General features: G+C 35.5%; 1 protein-coding gene across 1 annotated transcript in view; it reads left to right on the forward strand.

Annotated features, from left to right (window-relative positions):
* Nucleotides 1-10: 10 nt before the first annotated feature.
* Nucleotides 11-22366, forward strand: part of LOC143236161 (uncharacterized) — a 77296-nt gene continuing 54940 nt past the window's right edge. Inside the window, exons 1-14 of the mRNA XM_076474445.1 lie at nucleotides 11-223; nucleotides 409-571; nucleotides 1812-1990; nucleotides 4616-4751; nucleotides 7411-7544; nucleotides 12131-12346; nucleotides 13790-13904; nucleotides 13997-14285; nucleotides 16391-16596; nucleotides 17734-17801; nucleotides 18105-18297; nucleotides 19059-19220; nucleotides 20489-20627; nucleotides 21435-21601. Of these exons, the coding sequence (XP_076330560.1) occupies nucleotides 11-223; nucleotides 409-571; nucleotides 1812-1990; nucleotides 4616-4751; nucleotides 7411-7544; nucleotides 12131-12346; nucleotides 13790-13904; nucleotides 13997-14285; nucleotides 16391-16596; nucleotides 17734-17801; nucleotides 18105-18297; nucleotides 19059-19220; nucleotides 20489-20627; nucleotides 21435-21601 (2380 nt within the window). The remainder of the gene's footprint in view (nucleotides 224-408; nucleotides 572-1811; nucleotides 1991-4615; nucleotides 4752-7410; nucleotides 7545-12130; nucleotides 12347-13789; nucleotides 13905-13996; nucleotides 14286-16390; nucleotides 16597-17733; nucleotides 17802-18104; nucleotides 18298-19058; nucleotides 19221-20488; nucleotides 20628-21434; nucleotides 21602-22366) is intronic.

The following is a 22366-nucleotide window of genomic DNA, read 5'->3' on the forward strand; positions in this document are numbered from 1 at the left end:
GTTACCAACAATGACAAATGAACCTACTACCACACAATTACCTACAAGTACTGGTGAACTTACTATCATACAATTACCTACAACTACTAGTGGAACTACCACAGCAGAGGTGTTGCCCATAACGACAAATGAAACTTCTACAATAAAGTTACCCACAACGACGAACGAACATACTACCACAGAGCTACCCACAACGACAGCTGAATCTAGTGTATACGAATCTGTAAGTTGTAAATACATTGTTGTTTATATAATGACTTCTTTATTCAAAATGTCTCTGGTTTTTAAATGATAAATTTGACATTTAGCATTTATGATAAATACATTTAGATTTTCGTTAGTTCTCCAATTAAATTGCCCAAATATTTAATATCCAGTTTATTTTTCCCCCCCGTTTTAATACTACAGCCAAGTACCACAACCATACAACTACCAGAAGCTCCTCAGCCAATCACCGCTCGATTTACTAACAGCCTTGACAGAATTCTTATAACGCTTTCTGACAGTATTCGTCCCGAGGGATTTGTCAACTGTAGTGACGTCTTCAACCAATCAAATCTGTTGGGAGGAGGTAAGATTGCAATTCTAAAGAATGAAAAAATCCAAAAACCAAACCCAAAGAACAACGATCTCCGTTTTGACAGTCACCATGAAGTTGGTTTACTATACAGCATAACTATTCAACAGACACTTGCTTATAACATAAATGCTCTGCAGACAAAACAAAACAAAGCATTCTTTCATTACAAAACAATTTCTTCTTTCCCCTAAATGTAATGAGTTGGATATGACCAAAATAACACTGGTATTTAGTGTGTGCAACAGCATATTAAACATTATATTGTATAAGAAGTCTTCTACCCTATGACATCTTAGCTTGTATCATATCTTCTTTAGATAGTGAGACACCGACATTATACATCTTATAGGTAGATGAAATCACAAACACTAATGTTAATACACGCACGTATCTCATACAAAACGAGATTAACTGTTTCTCTACCATAACTTATAACAGCATTACGTTATGTATATTCTTTGACTGATTTTCTGTTCTACATCCTTTACGCCCTCTTTTATATACACCATCAAGAATTGTTAACAGGTAATGTATGGACCATTTAAAACAAGGCTGATTTAATATATGATTATTAATTAAAGTGGCACAGTATTATGTTTGCGGACTTACACTGCTAGAAACCGGGTTTCGATACGAGTGGTGGGCAGAGCACAGAAAGCCATTTTTGTAGCTTTGTACTTGGCAAGAAACAGCAAACAAAGAGTACTAATTAAACCGTTTTCACTTGACCTACAAATAACACTTCCTCGTACTAGTGATCTCATAAATTTTCATGGACCCAGTGTATAACCCGACCAGTACAACTCTCTATATGATTTGACACTCATTACTACAGGCAAGTAATGAGCTGCAACAATAAGAAACACAAAGTTAAATATACATGACACGTGTGTCAAACATCTAGGCCTTAAAAGGAAGATCACCACCGTAATACAACCCATGAATTTACAAGCGTAATGTATATTTAAAGTTAACTGTAAATGTTTTGTTGGCCTTTCTCAAACGAAATATTGCCATATAAACAACCCAGAATTTGAATTACTATATAATATTTGATGTTACAGTTTTGAAGCCCGAAGACTCAAAATAAACGGGAAGGTATTGTTATTTTTAGCAAAGCTACTCCAGGTATAGTTGATATTTTTATAGCATATAAAAACAATGAAGAAGTCAGAACGTAAATTGTGACACGATTCGTAACTGACCTGTATTTTCTGTCCTTCTTATACAGATCCCACGTGTGTCAGTATAGCAAACACACTGACAATTCTTCTTGGAAGAGAACCTGAGCTAATACCATATGATGTATTAACCTTTCTGCCTGGTAACGGACTCTACAACCGAGATGTTCCTCCTGAGTTAAGGTTAGAAGCTACTGGAATGGTTACAGTGGAAGAGGCAATCAGCCCAGTAAGTAATGTCCCTTACTTAAGAAACAGTGATTATAGGGGCGCTGTCTTTCAATGATACTGATTATAAGTCAGGAAGGAAGAGCGTTAATAGAAGGTGGAATTGAACCAAAGCTATTAATTAAAAACATATCACAGTATGAAGATACAATCACGAAGACGTATGAGGTTATTTAAAGAAAAGATCAGAGATACTAGAGGATGTTGTTAGTCTGTTGATATTAAGAATAGTTCAAAGAGTATTAATGCAAAATAAATTAATTTAGTAAATAATATTATTTAGTAAGAGGGCGCTGTCAGTCAGTCAGTAATAATAGTAATTATAGGGAATGTTACAGTCGAACAAAATGCCAATCTGTTATGTATTTTAGCTGATGATGGTAGAGGTGCTGTCCATCCAGCAATATTAATTTGATCAGAATAGTGTCGATCCGCTGAAAATCTGTTATCTAAACACAAAACAAACAACAAAAGGAAAAATGGTGATAGAGCGTACTGCTATCAGTTCTATAAGGTTAGGATAGACCAATGGGTAGTGAACGTGCAGTAAATTGAACCCATTGAGCCATTAGTACAGAGCCTGTCGCAAGAATCAAACCCCGAATTTTATGTAATTTAATTCAGCGATGAGTGGTTTGTATACATACTTCGATTATTCCGTTATTTTATATTTGGTCTATGCTTCCTTTTGTTTTGTTTGTTTTGAATTTCACGCTGAGCTACACGAGGGTTATCTACGGTAGCCGGCCCTAATTTAGCAGTGTAAGACTAGAGGGAAGGGAACTAGTCATCACCACCCACCGCCAACTCTTGGAGTACTCTTTTACCAACGAATAATGGGATTGACCGTCACATAATAACGCCCTCACGGCTAAAAGGGCAAGCATGTTGGATGCGATAGGGATTCGACCCCGCGACCCTCGGAATACGAATCGAAAGCCTTAACGCACCTGGCCATGCCGGGCCTCTAAAATAATAACGGAAGACCTCAGAAAGAGCTTCCCTTCGAGCCCACACTGTTTCAGTTAGATAGTTTAAGTTAAAATAATATTACACGTTTTTTCTTGTTTTACTTTTTTATACACAGACTAATCAATATTACACTAGTCAAACTGATAATTACGTTTACATACATTACAGACATCAAAATAACCACGCAATCAAAGTGGCATACGTTAAACACAGAACTGCTGCGTCTGGAAGACACCTATTTTTCAAACACAATTTACTTCAGTAAAAGGATCCTCATGGCCAGGTGGTTAAGGCACTCGACTCCTAATCCGAGGGTTGCGGGTTCGAATCCCCGTCACACCAATCATGCTCGCCCTTTTAGCCGTGGGGGCATTATAATGTGACGGTCAATCCCACTATTCGTTGGTAAAAGAGTAGCCCGAGAGTTGGCAGTGGGTGGTGATGACTAGCTGCCTTCCATCTAGTCTCACACTGCTAAATTAGGGACGGCTAGCCCTGTGTGATTCAGATAGCCCTGTGTAGCTAAGCGCGAAATTCAAAACAAACCCTAAAACAAATCCTTCAATATAAATACATCAAATTGTTTATGTGTCCATAGGTTTGTCAATAATAAGGCACCTAGTAACATGTGAATCACACAAAAAAATCTTAAACATGAATACCATTAGTACTGTAATTAATCCTTTCAACACTGCTGAGGTTATTCCCATGTAATTTTGCACAGAAAATGAGTCATCTCGTTCGCCTATAGTGGTAAATTATTTACACAGGATGATGTCACAGGCAAAATCACCATACAACTGCAAAACTACTTAACATGATGTAATATATGGACCGTACTGGTAGTAAACCGTAAATAAACAAGTCAGTAACTTGGAGGTTAAAGTTTTTCAAGTAAACACAGTTACTGTTTAAACCAGTTAAATAAAATTTCACGTTATGTTATTTTAAGTTCCATTTAATTCTATAACTAAACACATCTTTGGCTCCTGTTTTGCATTTTATGAATATCAAAGGACAATTCTAGGTTTTCTTTAAATATGAGATAAATATACATCGTTCATAATACATAATTATTGTTATTTAAGTGGTAAAATCGTTAATTTAAAAATATATTGCAGCGGTACTTACTAAATATAGATATTTTAGGCTTAGTTCCTATTGGGAATTTGTATAATCCCTTAGTTTATGTATATCCATAATAATTTAGGCCTAACATGATTTGATAGAGCGCTATCGACACGCAACTTGCATGTCACAAATTCGAATCCTGTCACCGAACGTACTTGTCCTTTCAGCCGTCGAAGCATTATAAGGTGATGGTTAAACATATTTTTATTTGATAAAGATATAGCCAAGACTTGGCGGTGAGAGGGGTAACTAGCTGCCTTCCCTCTATTTTATCACTCATAGGTTATGGACGCCCAGCGTGACAGCTCTCGAGTAGCTTTGCGCGAAATCATAAAAATGAACAAACAATAATTTATTTACAAAATAAAAATAACAAAACAGCACATCGAAAAAAGTGGATTTATCATATATTTTCGTAATTTTGTTCACTATTATTTATGTCATACCAACCAATTTTTTTCTCTATAAAAATTGAATGATTAAAATAAATATTATGCTTATATAACTTCAATTCAATGTTTAGTTTACGCCATATTTCGAACTATTTGGCTCAAGAGAGGTTTGTGGAGGAAACGTTAACATCACAGTAACTGAGGTCACAGCTGACGCATGCCATGAGATGGATTACTTCCGGACTATTTTACCGACTGATACTTCAGGTAAACAACTGTAAAAATGCAGTAAAATGTTAAGTGTTGTAACTGTTTTTTTCATGGCTTTAAGCGATGAATTAGATTTTTATTTCTGAGCAAATAGTTTATAGCTGAGTTAGTTCAAGTATAAAACTAGTGCACAGTTATGTACTCTTTGTAATAATGGTAAGAGGCAAGACTTGTCGATGAAGTTATAATATGAATGAAATATTGTTATAGACGAAGACAGAAGCTAATTGCTTTGCGATGAAACTACTGTATCTGTTGCTTTTAGTCTCACGTTAAAATAACTGTAGAGGTTACAAACTTTACCTGTGGGAAAAACCTAAAAACTGTATTCAAGTGCAAATGGCAAACCAAAACATATGATTAGCAGAACAATACCGAACAAAGAGAAAACTTGCTTTCTGGATGTCTGACCTAATCTGTTTGAAAACCTTATAGAAGGGTGTGGAAGTATCTCTGCCTCATGTGATAGTGGTAAAGTAGTCCTCGGAACACATGATGCAAAAGATGGCTTCGGTGATGTAATCTTGTTGCGTAAAGTTTATTTGTTTTTAATTTACGCGCAAAGTTACATGAAGCTTATTTGCGCTAGCCGTCCGTGATTTAGCAGTTTAGTCTTAACTAGAGAGAAGGCATCTAGTCATCACCACCCACCGTCAACTCTTGGGCTACTCTTTTACCAACGAATAGTGGGATTGGCCGTAACTTTGTAATGCTTTTACGGCTGAAAGGAAAAGCATGTTTCGTGTGAGGGGGATTCGAACCCGTGACCTTCAAATTGAGAGTCGAACGCCTTAATCACATGGCCATACCAGGCTGTTGCGTAAAGCAACGAACATCTCAGTCCCAATTTCGCATGTGCCATATTAGAATATAGAAAACTTTAACGTTAGGTTTTTCTGAACAAACTAGCAGAATATTATTCATATTAATTAATGAAACTTATGAATAATCTTTGTAATTTAAATTATTCGTTCATTTTAGTTTTATAAATACTTATGCAAATTTGGATAAAAAGTGAACAATGAAATGGACGAAATTAATAGAGATAAATATCATACATATATTTCTTTCTTCGTGGTCCTCCCGCTGGCTCAGAGGTAAATTTGAAGGTTTACGATGCTAAAAATTGGGTTTCGATACCCTCAGTTGTCAGAATACAAAAGTTTTGTGGTTAACTATAAACAAACGAATGAATATTTTGTTTTCTGACTGCCTGTCCACTACCTTATAAAACTCTATACTGTCTGTCAATGTCTCATATAAAAAACTCTTGAGTTCGTGAAACCTAAAGTTAAGCAAGCGTAAACTTCTAACGAATCTGTTACTGAAAATGTATAGTAAAACGTTTTCGAAACTATCTCTTCCAGAACGATTGAGCGTTTTAACGTCGAGTTAGAACGTGTTTTTTGAGTTGTCTTTCAAAATGTACAGTGCGTACTGGAGGGATTTACATATTATGATAAAAAGGTTAAAAAAGCAACAACCTTTATAATCCATATATATATCCTTTGCGACTTAATAAAGGTTAATATACACAACCGGTCGGCATGGATAGATAGTTGAGGCACTTGACTCGTAATTCGAGGGTCGCGGGTTCGAATCCCCGTCGCACCAACATTTTCGTTTTTTCAACAGTGGGGGCGTTATAATAAGACGGTCAATTCCATTATTCGTTGATAAGATAGTAGCTCAAGAGTTGGCGGTAGTGGTGATGACTAGCTGCCTTCCCTCTAATCTTACACTGCTAAATTAGGGACAGCTAGTGCAGATAGCTCTCATGTAGCTTTGCGCGAAATTAAAAAAAACAAACAATATACACAACTGTTTAATTGCAGAATTTAACCAATATTCTACTACTAAACAATTGTTTATATTAACTCTGATGAAGCCGCTAGGGGAAACTTGTTAAAAGTAAAATATTTTTTATATATGTCGTTAGTATGAAGGTCGGTTTCTTTAAAAAAACAACAACTTTTTATTGGAATATTTTCTAGATTTTTAAATAAATTTCTTTTCCATCACTTTAAAAAAAAATCAAGCCTATAATTTTTCACCAGGAAACGTTTTCTTGTCTTTCATTTGTAATTATATTTATTTCTTATGTTGCTGTCTCGTTATAACGTTATTTTTCTTTGTTTTAAAAGACTTGACCATTTTCTTCGGACTTCACAACTTGCAAAGAATAATCTCACAATCGTCACCAGGTGAAGACCCGAAACTCTTGTCATTTCCGAGTGAACAGGTACGCCACTAATTTTGTTTTATAAACAGAGTAACATGAATCCAAATGTATTGCTGCTCAACTTGCAAAATGGAAGGAACAGGTTCCACTTCAAACTGAAAATTTGAATTTCAGTAACCATAGTCACTTAGTATTTGCCAGTGTTCTTACATCACGCTACGTATCTTTGATCTAATACTAACATTTCTTATTTAAGTTTTACGCAGTATTCATCTGTTTTCACACATTGCAAAACGTACTTATTAATATATATTTTCCAGATGTGATTTCTACAAAGTATTTATCTGTCTTCATATAGTACAGTGATGCCTTACTTCGATATTTAAATCTGTGACACTTTTGGTTATTTAGTAAGAACGATGTGGCTTAGGTTTTTGCAAGGTTTATTAGATAATTAAATTTTTGGTATATTAGGGTTAACCCTTTTGCTGCGACGTAAGAATATATCGGAGAAGTATTTGCACCTGGTGACTGTGAAATTCGGATTTGTCTTATGGATGCCAAAAAACGTTACTTTCTGCTGTGATGTTCACGTGTTTCGTCATCAGGTGCTTATAAACAAATACAATGATGAGCAAGAATATATCTCTCTGTGATATTGGAACATTCGGCATGTTTCGCATCTAAAGGGTTAAAGAAAAATCATAAATGTGTTTTGGGAATTTCGCGCAAAGCTACACGAGGTCTATCTGCGCTAGCCTTCTATATTTTAGCAGTGTAAGACTAGAGAGAAGAAAGCTAATTATCACCACTCACACCTAACTAAAAGAAGCAACATAAACTGTGAATCATAAAGACACAAATAATTTTCGAAACGAAATAAATTATCTTTTAAGTTTAGGTGCATAGAAGTTTCCAGTACCCTACCTAACCTTAGCTTAATGTAGTACAACCTCTTATCTCTTTAAGAGTTGGGAAATTTGGAAGACTATAGCTTTTTACTTGTTTTAGTGCTTCCTGGAATGGAACATTCCTATTAGAATTTAATTGTAGGTTAAAAACATAAATTCATTAACATTAACATGTAAGCCATACTAAGCATGGTATCAGATATGTGGCTCATTGGCCGCCATTTAAATCATTCTTGTTAAACTGATGAAACAAACACTTTTTATCAGTGTGGTTCTATCCTTCATTACTTCACTGTATGGTATGTTTGTCTGTCCTAAGGTCTTTTACTTCTGTTGGAGCACCTCAGATGCTAATGCATCATCGGTTATTCAGGGTTAGATTTTACCTGTTGGCACCCATTTTCTCTCTAGGTAGCTATCCCTAATTTAGCAGTGAAAGACTCTAAACATTTTGTTTGTTTTGAATTTCGGTGAGGGCTATCTGTGCTAGCCCTAATTTAGCAGTGTAAGACTAGAGGGAAGGCAGCTAGTCATCACCACCCACCGCCAACTCTTGGGCTACTCTTTACCAACGAATAGTGGGATTGACCGTCACATTATACACCCCACGGCTGGGAGGGCGAGCATGTTTAAACAACACCTCGGATTACCGCTACGCGCTTGCCGGGCCTAGCTAATAAACAACACCCACCACTAGCTCTTGGGCTGCTTCCTTACCAATGGACATTGGAATTGGCAGTCATTTATAATCATCCTATAGCTAAAAGAGCGAACATGTTAGGTAACGGAGTTCCAACCCATGACCCACAAACTGCGAGTTAAATGCCACAACCACCAGGCCATGCTGGAGTCAGTGTGGTATAGTGATATGAAATATTAGTTTCTTGCATTAGACCTTTAGACTACAAAGGATTTCTGTGTTAAATACAACACATCACTCTACTTATTGGAGGTTAATACTTAGTTCTACGATATAGTTGACTTGCTAGGCTATGAATATAGAGCAAAATGTAAAATGTTTGCAAATAAATATTTCGCTGGAAAAAATATGTTCCTTAATATTCTGAAAGGTGCATCGTGGATAGAGCATGCTTTCTGCATGCGTTAAATACACCCACTCTCTAAAAGTAGACACAGACTGATCGCTTGAGACCGGTCTCCAACCGGGAGACTAAAACGATATCACAAAGTTTGAGTGTAAAAATGTCCGAGTGGACAACATCATAAAGCTGTCTGCAATACCGTTTGATGTATCAGTCTTAATACTAAGTACAGTCATTTTATTGTTTGTTTGTTTGTTTTGAATTTCACGTAAAGTTATACGAGGGCTATCTGCGCCAGCTGCCCCTAATTTAGCAGTAGATGTCTAGACGGAAGACAGCTAGTCATCACCACCCACCTCCAACTTTTGGGCTACTCTTTTACCAACAAATAGTGGAATTGACCGCACATTATAACGCTCCCACGGCGAGTAAGTTTGGTGTGACGAGGATTGGAACCCGTGACTCTCGGATTTCGAGTGGAGTGCCTTACTCACCTGGCCATGCCGGGCCACAGTCATTGTAAACCACACTTTTCTTAATGCTTTGAAATGACATCAACACCATCCAACTACTTTTGTAAATGTCAGAAGACTGGTCTACCCACTGCTTGAAAAAACAATCATTGCATCCAGCATTCAAAATGAAAATTGTCACGAATATCAATTTTCGTGCGCCCAACATATTGACATAAAAACTTGGACTTGGTCATTTTGAGTCATTTCGGCAGAGTTCACCAAAAAATCACAATTTTATGGTTTTCGGTCAATTACTCAGCTACATTTTGACCATGTTATATGGGATTTTTAACAAAAATGCTTTTCTATAGGCAATACACATTGACAGAATAATGTTGGACTTGTTTATTTTTGATAATTATAAAAAGTAAAGGTGTCGCTAAAGGCGTAATTTTAGGTTTTTGTTTTTTGACAATTAATTCGTCGTATTTCAGCCAGTTTACATGGTATTTGATACAAAGATAATTTTAAACATGCTCCATACATATAAAAACACAGTCATTTTAGGAGGGTAAAAAGATTAATCCTTTGATTATTGACTCTCCATTCAGGGTACGATTCGCCTCCAGTAATTGAATGCTGCACGGCTCGCAAAAATTATCGCGCAATTACAACATTCGCAGTTAAACAAACACAGAATTTTACTGATTTTGGTTGACTACTTAGTTTTGTTTCGACCGATTTCTATAGAATTGGGTTCAAAAATACTTCTTGCAAACAGAGGTATGTAAAATTTGGAAATTTTATTTTTTGTTTAATTTTCCAACAGGAAAAGTACAATTAGGGCTGCTTGTGCACTATTAGTGTGTATGTCAAACACCTTACATGGGTTTTGGTAAACAAAAAAAAAACCTTCTCGCAACTCCCAAACGGTGAATAGACAGTTTTTTATTACTCTTTGTTACCCCCAGTGGCTCAGCGGTATGTCTGCGGACTTACAACGCTAAAAACCGGTTTTCGATACCCGTGGTGGGCAGAGCACAGAAAGCCCATTGTGTAGCTTTGTGCTTAATTCAAAATGACAACTACTGTCTGATTTTCATGGCTGTTTTTTTTGTCAAAGTTAGCCATGGCAGAATTGTGTGGTAGGGATACGCGTTGTATTCATCCGCGAATTTTGACATCCTTAATTTGAATGTTTTCTTTTATTTTGAGAACGTATATGGATGCTTATGACTTTATACAATCAACTTTACTTATATACACGTAAATAAATTCAAGTTTCTCCCGTTTGCCACCAAAAACCAATATAAAGTATCCATGATTTTAGTACTTTGTTTGGGTAACATAAGTACATCTTTTTAATGAGGTACAATTTACACAGAAAAGATATGACAGCAAAGAAACTTTGATGTTTTCCCTAGTTGATAACCCAACCAAGAATGGTTCTCTTTATTAAATACTGGGGAAATACTTTTGACATATCTTTAATATTAGAAAACAGTGGATGAGATGATTCTTGTAAAATTTTAAATTTTGGAATAATTACTTATATTTTATTAATTTTGGCAAATAGTTAATAAGTGCAGTTATTCCGCCAGATTTTATGTTTTCTTCATAAAAGGTCGCTGAACTAACTATTTCTAAGAGTTCATTAATCTTTTCTGTGTTGGTAAATATTATTTTAGTCTTTCTAATTTTCATTTGTAAAATTTGTACTAGTCAGGGCACGTATGGTTTGAGGCCCGGCATGGCCAAGCGTGTTAAGGCGTGCGACTCGTAATCCGAGGGTCGCGGGTTCGCATCCCCGTCGCGCTAAACATGCTCACCCTTTCAGCCGTGGGGGCGTTATAATGTGACGGTCAATCCCACTATTCGTTGGTAAAAGAGTAGCCCAAGAGTTGGCGGTGGGTGGTGATGACTAGCTGCCTTCCCTCTAGTCTTACACTGCTAAATTAGGGACGGCTAGTTCAGATAGCCCTCGAGTAGCTTTGTGCGAAATTCAAAAACAAAAAACAAACGTATGGTTTGTTTATGACCGGACATATCGTTATCAACGAGAGTACTCAAGTGATGAACTAATATTTATAAATAAGAAAGTGAGAAAGTTATATTTAATTGACTACACCCATTACCAGGTTGATTTTTAGTTTCGTTTACTCCGTGCGACAGATGATGTTAATTATTAAATCATTCTGTTAATAGTTTTCCCAGTATCATGTTTGGCGTGAGGGGGATTCGAACCCGCGACCCTCAGATAACGAGTCGAACGCCTTAACCCACCTGGCCATGCCGGGCGGTGGTGATTACTTTTAGAAACAAATAGGTTATTTGAAGGTTAAATTTAATTCTATTCTGATTTTTGAATGGGTTATATGCCAGTACTATAAAAGCGGCTGATATATCTGTATGTGTTATTGTCTATTTTTTCTCGAAGACTCATGTTTTATAGAGAACATTTAAGAAGAATTATGTTAATTGAAAGTGATATAAAAAAATGAAGATAATTTTAGTGAAACCTTCAAGATATTCAGCTACTCGAGAACTTTGAAAACTTGAATAATGTTAATATGTTGTTTTATTATTTCAATTAGGTTTTGAGGTTTGTGGAAGTTAGATAATCATGTTTAGAAGCTGAAAATGTAAGAAGTTTGTGGCGGTGAATGAATTAAGATATAATGTTTTGGATATAGTGATGAGATCTTGTCTTTTTGTACGAGAACAAAGAATGTAGATTATGTTGTAATATAAGTTAAATTACACGGGTGTATTTGGAACATTCCAGCTAAAGGAAGACATTGATTACGTGGTGATAATCACAGCCACAAATCGTTTCGGTGGTGAATCTTATCTTCCATCCATCCATCGGTTTAGACGTACAAACAAACCACTAGCCCTAACCATACAGGGTCCAACAGTTGTTGACGCTCAGCGTGACGTCACGTTCACAGTTATTGTTGATATTTGTGAAGAAATGGACATGACGACATCAAGTCTTCAAGTAAGAGATAATATAAATGCATAATAGTTATTCTAATTAAGAAACGTTCACTAAGGTTTACTTCTTATTAATATAGTAATTTTATAATCATTAAGTTATAGATGAACTAATTATTAATCGAAATTTTTAAGCCACTATAAAAGTAATGATTTTAAAATAAAATCATTTTACTTTTCCACTTTTAATTCGTTCAGAGTGTTATGTATTAAAAAAAAACAACTGATACGACAGCGTTGATATTTATCAGGCAATCAGCTAACACTATGCTTATGTTGTGTTTTAATATCGAAAGCCTGAAAGTAGACACTTTGAAAAATAAGTATTTGTGAGACTACCTCTTCAGTGAATGATAAATTACACAGTTCTAAAGATAATCATTGACAAAATTACCAAATCATTAAACTTAGAAAGTACAAAATTTCTACAGATAAAATCGTTTAGTATTATCTTAGAATTTCTAAAAATAATCGATCTCCTCATCGAAACTATAATTATATAATCATATTCTCGGACATGATGATGTGTGACGTCACTTCGCCCCGCTATGTTCTTCAGCTATGTTGCATTGTTGATATCTGTACAGTTTATACTCAAAGGTGAAGTTTAAACTAAAAGAGTTGTTTTTATTATTAATGCTACATAGCCTGTTATTAATGGGATGTTTACAGGAAATCGACTTGTGTTCACACTTAAAATAATATTTGTTTTGGCCCAATGGGTTTCAGGTTCAAGTCTCGGGCAGCAAAAACGTGGAACTATCTCGTGCCATGTGAACCATTCTTTTGAATTTCCAAAATGCAAGTTATTTAAAATTTTTGCAATGTTAGTTTGTTTCGAATTTCGCGCAAAGCTACACGAAGGCTATTTGCGCTAGTCTATGACTATAACGTTTATAGCACGTATTTTTCCAGTTAACCAATCAGTAAGCTTTTTTGTCTAAAAAGAGATTTGAAACGAGATTGTGACGTCACTAACAATGAAGGTTTAGGAACACAAATTCAAAACATTTTCGCCCTGTTCTTGCTTACCTTGTTACCTTCTGTAGTGAGATGTGTTATGAAACCCAAGTATATGAACTGTTATTAATTTGTTGAACCATGAAATACGGAGTTCAAAATTAAAAAGAAACATTTCGATACTAAGTAGAAAATGGCCGAATGATATTTGAGTGTTCTTTTTTTTAAGTTAAATAAATTTTTTGTCATTAACTTATCAGTGGAGCAAGTTTAATTATTACATCCCTTGTGGAAATGGATTTTCATCTTCAATATTCATAAGGAAATAAAATATCAGGAACTTAATTACAATTATTATGCATGAACATTGTCACTGGAAGAACTTATGTTAAAGTTGACTTTGGGTTTATAAGACAATTATATGCAAGTATGGTAATGTTTGTTTACTAATATAAGGCTTAACTTTATTTTTGTATTTTACCTCTAGTTCTCTTGGTCTATTTTCCCATCACTCATCGACTTAAGTGGATTTAATGGAATTATGGCCACTGTTCCTAAAGGTTATCTTCAGCTGGCTAATATTTACAATGTTTCGGTCACTGGTAAGTAAACTTAATATAGTTTTTCGTATAGACACATACTTACATTTAGTCAGGTCAAGGCGAACTACACAACCTGTGTTTGGTTCTTTCAGTGACCACAAGCAGTGACGAAAATCAGTGGATTGATGCGTCACTTACCATTGGAGTTAAGAGGACAAGTTTACAGGCTGTAATCAGTTCTTCGAATCTTGTAGTTGGAGACCAGACACCGTTCACACTAGACGGTTCTCTATCTTTTGATCCAAGCAACGCTGCTGGTGATCTTCAGTTATTGTGGTCTTGCAGTGATCTAGTGACCACTAATACGTCATGCTTAGGACCCAGTCTGTTGGTCAATGTTCAGGTTCTCACTATACCTGCAGGATCACTTCTACCCAGCACGTAAGTTTGGATTTGATGTGTTTTATTTTACCTATGTCACAACAGAGAAGTTTTTATGTACAGGTCAAACTCAAGTGGACATTTTGATATTTTAAAGTGAGTTTGTGTAGTATTGCCACTGCAAAACGACTTTATGAATTCAACATTACTTCTAGACATCAGGCACTAATAGTGATGTTTCGTACTTGATTTTAAATTGCATAAGTTCTAGCTGTGGTATGCCGTTTTTATTGGATGATTTCTTACGTCACGAAAGCATTGACTTTTCGTGGTGACTCATTGGAGTAGACAACTTGAAATGAATAGCGTTATGAAGTGCCGTTCCGTACACACATATCGTGGAATTACTAGCGTAATAGAATTATATTACGTTCACATATAAGTTGGAATTACTAACGCAATGGAAGAACATTCCATACGCGCACAACTTGGAATTGCTTGGATAATGAAACGACATTCCATGTATATATAATTTCGAATAACCAGAGTAAAATAACGACGTTCCGTACACAAATAACTCGGAATTACTACGTAATGAAACGACATTCCATGCACATATAATTTCGATTAACCAAGTTAATGTAACGACGTTCCGTACACAAATAACTCGGAATTTCTACGTAATGAAACGACATTTCATGCAAATATAATTTTGGAATGACCAGTGTAATAAACTGGCGTTCCTCATATAACTTAGAATTACCACTTAATGGATTTGATGTTAAAAAATAATTTACACAACTTACCTTTCTTTAATTTACAGGTTTGCTGAGTTACTGATGTAAAAACACTTCTTTTACTTTTATACCGTATCTAAAACGCCTTATGTTTATGGCTTTTAACAAATGAGATAATACATTTGGATGTAATACAATGTTTTAGTTGTGTTTTGTGCGAACTAGAAACTGTCAGACGAGTAATGTAGTTTTTCATGTGTTTTCATCCATATAACACATACAATAAAGAGCCGTTTGAACCAATATAGCCCTCCTCGTGACTAGAAACTGAGTTTAGATACCTGTGATGGGCAGAGCACAGATATCCCATTGTGTAGCTTCGAACAGACAAACAAAATGAGCCTAAATAACCACAAAAATGAAGTCGTTTTCGGAAAATAACATAATTATTGACATTAGTCAGTCGTGGCCCAGTGCTTAGCGTTCACTTTATGCGAATCTGACGTTATATGCATGCATGGCTCGCGATCTCTTGCCGCAAAACCACGCACTACATTTTCGGGTCGAGGATTGAATGCGTTATAAGAGTGATGGTCAAATCTCACCGTTCGGTCAGGCAATAAATAAATACACTTAAGTTGGCGGAAGGTATTGTAGATTATCTACCTTGCCTGTTAATACAAATTAAGCCTTTGTGTAGCTTTGCGCTTAGAAAAACGAACAATTTACTGAAATGGTTGGTTTCAAACCCAACCGAAACCACGAGTTTTGTGAAATGGCAATAGCTATTGACTGTTATTCGATTTTTGTGGTTATCTCCAGGCCTGTATATATATATATATATATATATATATATATATATTAATAACATAAATATATATTTTTGTGGTTATCTCCAGGCCTGGTATATATAAATAACATAACATAAATGTATATTCGGTGTCAAATATTAAAAGGATGAGAGTCAGTTGTTTTAATATTCGTGAACGGGCCCGGCATGGCCAGAGGGTTAGGGCGCTTGACTCGTCATCTGAGGGTTGTGGGTTTGAATCCTCGTCTCACCAAACACGCTCGCCTTTTCAGCCGTGGGGGCGTTACAGTGTGACGGGCAATCCCAATATTCACTGTTCACTTGTAAAAGAGTAACTCAAGAGTTGGCGGTGGGTGGTGATGACTAGCTGCTTTCCCTCTAGTGTTACACTATTAAATTAGGGACGGCTAGCGCAGATAGCCCTCGTGTAGCTTTGCACGAAATTCAAAACAAACAAACAATCTTCGTATTCAGTCACTTCAGACTACAAATGTTTTATTTTACATTTCTATTAATTTCTGTCCTAAATATTTCAACTATTTATTAATCACAAAAATATATTCTTGAGTTTCGTTTAATTTGTGTATTGAAAATTAGATTTTTTAACATTCTTATAGGTACTTCATTAAACTTCAAGTTTCTAAAGACACTCGTAATGCTATGAGTCAAAGTACAGTCACTATTCGCCATGGGGAGCTACCTGTTGTCTACATTAGAAAACAAAAGGCTGGTTTAGTAAATCCCGACGACAGACTTCTGGTAGAAGGATACGTCACCAGTCGCGCCAATGTAACGATTCGTTGGGAGGTCGTAGTAGAGAAAGGTGAGTCGCGTTTGTACATACTGCATAAGAACAATCAAATGCAAGACGATCATTGCAGTTCGTGTTCAGCATGTATCTTATCACTCACTGTATGAAAATTAACAATAAGCTTCAAACTGAGTAGAAGTTAACTGGAAATGTTACCACACCTCTGGTGGATGTAAGTCGTATTAACTGGAACAGCCCGAAGATATATAGCTTTTGTTGATGTGTTTCCCATTTTACGCTAGATCAAACGTGTACTAATGATTAACATGCTTGGACTGTAAATTCTAGGGTTCACAGTTCTTATGGCTGTGGACGTATTATAAGAGTTATGATGAAATCCAATTACACAGTCAGCTAAGAATAATTCAAGGGTTAACGTTGGATGCTGTTCACTTTTTTTTTCTTCTCATTCTCCTAGTCTATTACTTCAAAATTAGGGACAGCTTTGCAGAAACTGTGAGAATAGACTGTTTTATGTTAGTTCACGGAAAAGTAAAGGTAACAGAGCCATCTAGAGGGAATACTGTGTAAGTGCTAAACCTTCTGTCTTGTGCATGATGACATATATAGCATACAGAAGTCTAAAGGAGTTAAAATGAGCCTAAATCAACATAACTAATGCTTCACAAGTAAGGGTTTGTTCGTTGGTTGTGAAACACAAAGATACAGATTAAGCTATGTGTGTTCTGTTCAAAGCAGGTAAAAAACCCAAATTTTAGCGTTATACATCCTCTCAGGCTTACCAGCGATCCATTAAACACCTTCTGATGAGACTATAAGTAAGATAACAGTAAATTTTGGATCGTATATACCATTGATTTACCTTATTCCTGATAAAAACCATGCAGTAATCATATAGTCCATTAACTGCTGATTGTATAGTGGCTTCTTCATACATATAAGTAAAGTTATCAATTACGGTTGCACATTACTAGATTTTTTTTTTTTTTTACTTTTTCTGACGGGTAAAATTACCTGGCAACGAGCAGTTGTGACAGAGGGTGTTGGCTGCTCAAAATTATTCAAAACAATATATCAAATTCACTAAGAAAATATTATATATCAATGAAATATGTTAATACTGACCACGGATATTCAGTGCTTGTGGTTTTAATTATCGGATTTTTCTATCTTTGTCTGTGTTTTCAGAATATGCCATCGCTAATCTTGAAGGAGTGACGTCATCAGTAATACCTAGACATTACCATTCGTCTTTGGTAAATCGTCCATTAGCACTTCTGATTCCAGCTGCAAACCAACGGTGGGCGGGACTTTTAGGGGCGCCCTCTATAAGTTTCGGCTAATAGCAGATCCAGTGGATGGTGGTGAACCAGGTTATGCCGACGTAATTATAGAGACAAATAATCCGCCAATAGGAGGTAGACTTCAGGTGTGTTACATTCTAGGGTTTATCATCTGAAATTGCCAGATTTGACAAAAGATAGCATTTAATTTCAAAGCAAACATAACACTTAATTGATACCATTTCAAATATTTGAAGTTTATTTTGATATGTCTAGGTGGAGCCACTCACTGGTTTGCCTATAACTACACCTTTTACTCTGGATGCTACAGAAGGTTGGTTAGATTCTCCTGAAGATTACCCACTGACTTGTACCTTTTCCTATCGCCTCATTGAAAATGATGTTCATACTCCTATCATCACTCTTAGTGGAGCGCCATCTGTGGTAGAAAACGTTATTTTTCCTGGAGGTAAATAATTTGGTTTTTAACCGTTTTAAAGTATTTTTCAATGCGTGTTACTTAGGTAAGAACGTATGAGTACTCGTATAAATAGCAACTTATATTCATTTTTTTCTATATATGCGTTTGTTTTATTTGACCATGATATTCCCAAAACATTTTAACAGTTCAAAACGTATTTAAGGATTTTGATCTACCTTGTTAGAGAAAGAGGCGATAACAAAATGCAGCCAATGAACTAAACACAAGAGACGTGCTTTGTGATAACAGTTTTATTCTTCATATCAACTTTATAAAGAAACCGTGAAAAGACGGAACGTTTAAAATGTTAAAATGAATGATTTATAAATCAGTTCTAAAATATCTACTAAAAATACGTTTAATAATGTCAACTCTCCCCTTTTTATCAGACTTTAAAAAAAATCAAAAGTCTCGTGTATATTTCTAAACTGGATTCCATTTGAATTATCTAAATACCAAAATCTAAGTTTGTAACGAATGCAATGTTACTACTAGCGCCATCTTGTGGCAATACATTTAAACTTTACATTTGATTGAAGACGTTAAGCTGTCTCTCGTTGGCTCAGCGGTAAGTCCTCGGGCTTATAACGCTATAAACTGAGCTTCGATATCCCCGATGAGCACAGCACTGATATAGCTCCTTGTGTAGTTTTGAGCTTAACAATAAACAAACTATAAGAGTTTGATTTTTTAGAGCTTACTTATCCATATCTTGGGAATTATTTATCTGATTGTTTAATTTGTAACAGTTCTAGGCCAGACCACTGAAGTTATTGTTCAAGTCAAAGTATGTGACATTTGGGAGTCATGCAGAATCGCCGAAAAAAAAGTCTCCATCCATACCTTGCCTTCCTTCTCAGCAGATGATTTCGATCTGATAAATAAAACAGTAGTACAATATGTGAATAAAGGTAATTTAGATATTTCGGCTTATCTCTTTTCTTATCCATTTGAATATATTACAGCTTTTAATTTACAGTATCGTTAAGAATAAATAGCTATAATTAGAAAGAGTTTGAGACATTGTTTCACCTTTGTGAAACATTATATCACCTACGATGTTTGACGTAACAATTTGCATAAGATGCTTAGTGTATTTTATTAAACGTACACTTCAATAACACAATACCAGTGAACAGAACTGACCATAATAGCACCTTACGCTTCAATGATACAATGCGAGTGAAATTGACGATATGTGCTCTTAATAGCACTCTGAACTCACTAACACTTAAATATTCAGAATATTATTTAAAGCCGATTTCATGTTATACATGGAGCACACTAACTTTCCAGGGAACACTGAACTCAGGCACGTGCCATTCAGTTCAGTAATAAATAAATGATAAACAAGTTCTGCTCCACGTGGGCGTTTATGTAATGCAAACATTTTAGTTTTTGTAAAACGGTTGTTATTATTCCGAAAATTGTTTAATTTCGAAGTCTGAGTTCCAGGAGAAACCAGTTAAACCTACACGTTGATCAACGTGTGTTATTGGTTATACTAGTTTCGGAGAATTTCACTTCTCACCAGTAACCCTGAACACAAGTTAACCAGATAGAGACAAACTGGGTCTATATCAGAGTGAAAAGCTTCAAAAATGCTGTTGGTGTGAACGTGCTCTGTATTTCACTGGGAGAAAAACCTATACACAAAATAATTGAAGTGAACATAAGTGTTATTGGCCACTATTCGCTTTTTCACATTATATAGCTGTACAATAGTAGATATAATAAATAAACTTAGTGTTATGGTTGTTGTGAGGCTAAATTGTCTATCGTACAGCATAATAGCTAATATATTATACTAAATATTACAACCATAAAATTAAATAAATATAGCTTGTATGAACTAAGTACAGATGGCGGCTTAAATAAATGGAATACATGACGTATTAACTTCATACAACTGATGGCTGAGATAAATAGAAAACAAATATTATTTCACATTAACATAGTAGATGGTGGTTTGTATGAAGTTAATACAACTGATGGCTTGGATAATTAGAATATCTGACGTATTCTGTTAGTAGATAAATACAAAGTACATATATGGACTTTCTTAAATCACAGTTTTAATCTATTTAAAGTCACCAGTGAAGATTAATGTGTACTAATTTACAAGTAAATACATTTTCGCCATCGTTTCGTTTCTTCAACATTTTCTATTTATTTTCAGGTGATTACACTCGTGCTCTGTCTGTTGCTAGAGCAACAGCTGTAACACTGAACAATGCTCAGTTTGAGGAGTTAGGAAATCGGTCGCAGACTTTGTTTCAGGATGTGGTGGACAAAATGACCGAAGGTTATCTAACGGGGTAAGTATTGTTTAACCACTCACTTTCTCAATCATATTGTTAAGTTTTGATTATACTTTGTAAACATAGCGAACTTGGCCTCTGCATTCATCTTAAGAACTCAGTTGTTTTAAAATCTTTGTCTATAATATATATTTAAAAGTAACAAATCTCATAGAGCGCTTCTAATTTTACTGGCACCCAACTGTTTGGGCAATGTTTTCAGTGTATGTGAGTTCTGTCTTGTTTAAGAGGCGATATTTAACCGTCATCTGAAACAGTATGAACCGAAACGGACTTCCGTTCTAGTTTTCTGAATTTTAATTTTTCTCTCATGTGAACTTGTATTTTATATCTATGGCAAAGCCACTAAGCCGTTTGTCGTTATTTTTTGATTTTGAACTATTGGCAAAGGGAAGACAGTCAGACAGTACCATCAACCGTTCACCCTAAGGGATTGACCGTCATTCTCATAACACTTCCACAGCTTAAAGCGCTTGAAATATTTGGTAGTATCGAACGGATTTTAACTAGGCTTCGAAATCTAGAGCTCCAACATAAGGCCAATCCACGTCCAATTATGAGGAAGAAACTAACCATCCTTATACCATCTTGGTTAATAAGACTGTCTAGAAAACTGTAGTGCTTTTGTAGGTATGGCGGTTATTATTCCTCCTTATGAGATGTACGAAAAAAAATAATAGTTGGCTTTGCTTTTATCCTGTTTTTTAGTGAAAGATTAAACCCATTTTTCGGTCATATTGAGAACTGAAAATAATTTTTTAAGTAATTGGGTGTTATTTTGTTTTAATACAACTAATGTCACAGGTTGGAAGTGTCTGCCAGTTCTGTGCTTACCAACGATGCTCTCAATTTCTTGGCCATCGCTCAGATGACAATCCAACCGAGGTCTCTTCGTGACATCACTCAACAAAACCTAGCGGATTTGACGCTCCTTCTGGTACAAAGTCTAAGTGGATCCGCACCCATCATCAGTAAGTACAAATGAGCTTCTCTTTCTACTGTGTCTACGATTTAATTATTTTCAAAAATGCCACCTGGTTGTTCAGCGGTAAGTATGAGGGCTTATAACGTAAAAAATCCGGTTTTAATAATCGCTCTGGACCCGATACAGAAAGCCTATTGCGCAGCTTTTCGCTTAATAACAAACAAACAGGCTACAAACATGAAAACAATTACGTTAGTCTGTTCTAGCTTTGACAAACATGAAAACAAAGGCAGCTAAACTTTGTTGTAGGTCCCATTTTCATTTGTGTACAATGTTATCACAATACCTTTCAGAAGGCCATCAACAATATAATTTTATAAAACCTTAAACGCTGTTAAACTGGTTTAATTCTGTTGCAATCCTGTTTAATTTAAGTTGTAGTATAATTTTTAATGCTCCAGAATGCTTAATATGTTCTTATGTATTGTTTCAGCATTCAAATAATTGCAATATTTAGAGAAAAAACCCATTTGGTTTAAATACAAGTAGCTATTTTATGATTCGTTCGAAATGCAAGGCCTCGTTTCATTCTGTGTGATTTTGTTTGTTTGGAATTAAGCACAAAGCTACACAAGGGGGCTATGCTATCTGCTCACTCTGGGTATCGAAACCCGTGTTTTTTGCGGTATGAGCCCGCAGACATGCCGTTGCGCCACTAGGAGGATCTGTGATTTTTTAATATGGAATTACTTAGCTTCTTCTTATTAGTGACAAGCTGAAATACCCGTCAACTGACAGGAAATGTTTAAAC

Source organism: Tachypleus tridentatus, chromosome 13, assembly GCF_004210375.1.
Source record: "Tachypleus tridentatus isolate NWPU-2018 chromosome 13, ASM421037v1, whole genome shotgun sequence".
NCBI lineage: Eukaryota > Metazoa > Arthropoda > Merostomata > Xiphosura > Limulidae > Tachypleus > Tachypleus tridentatus.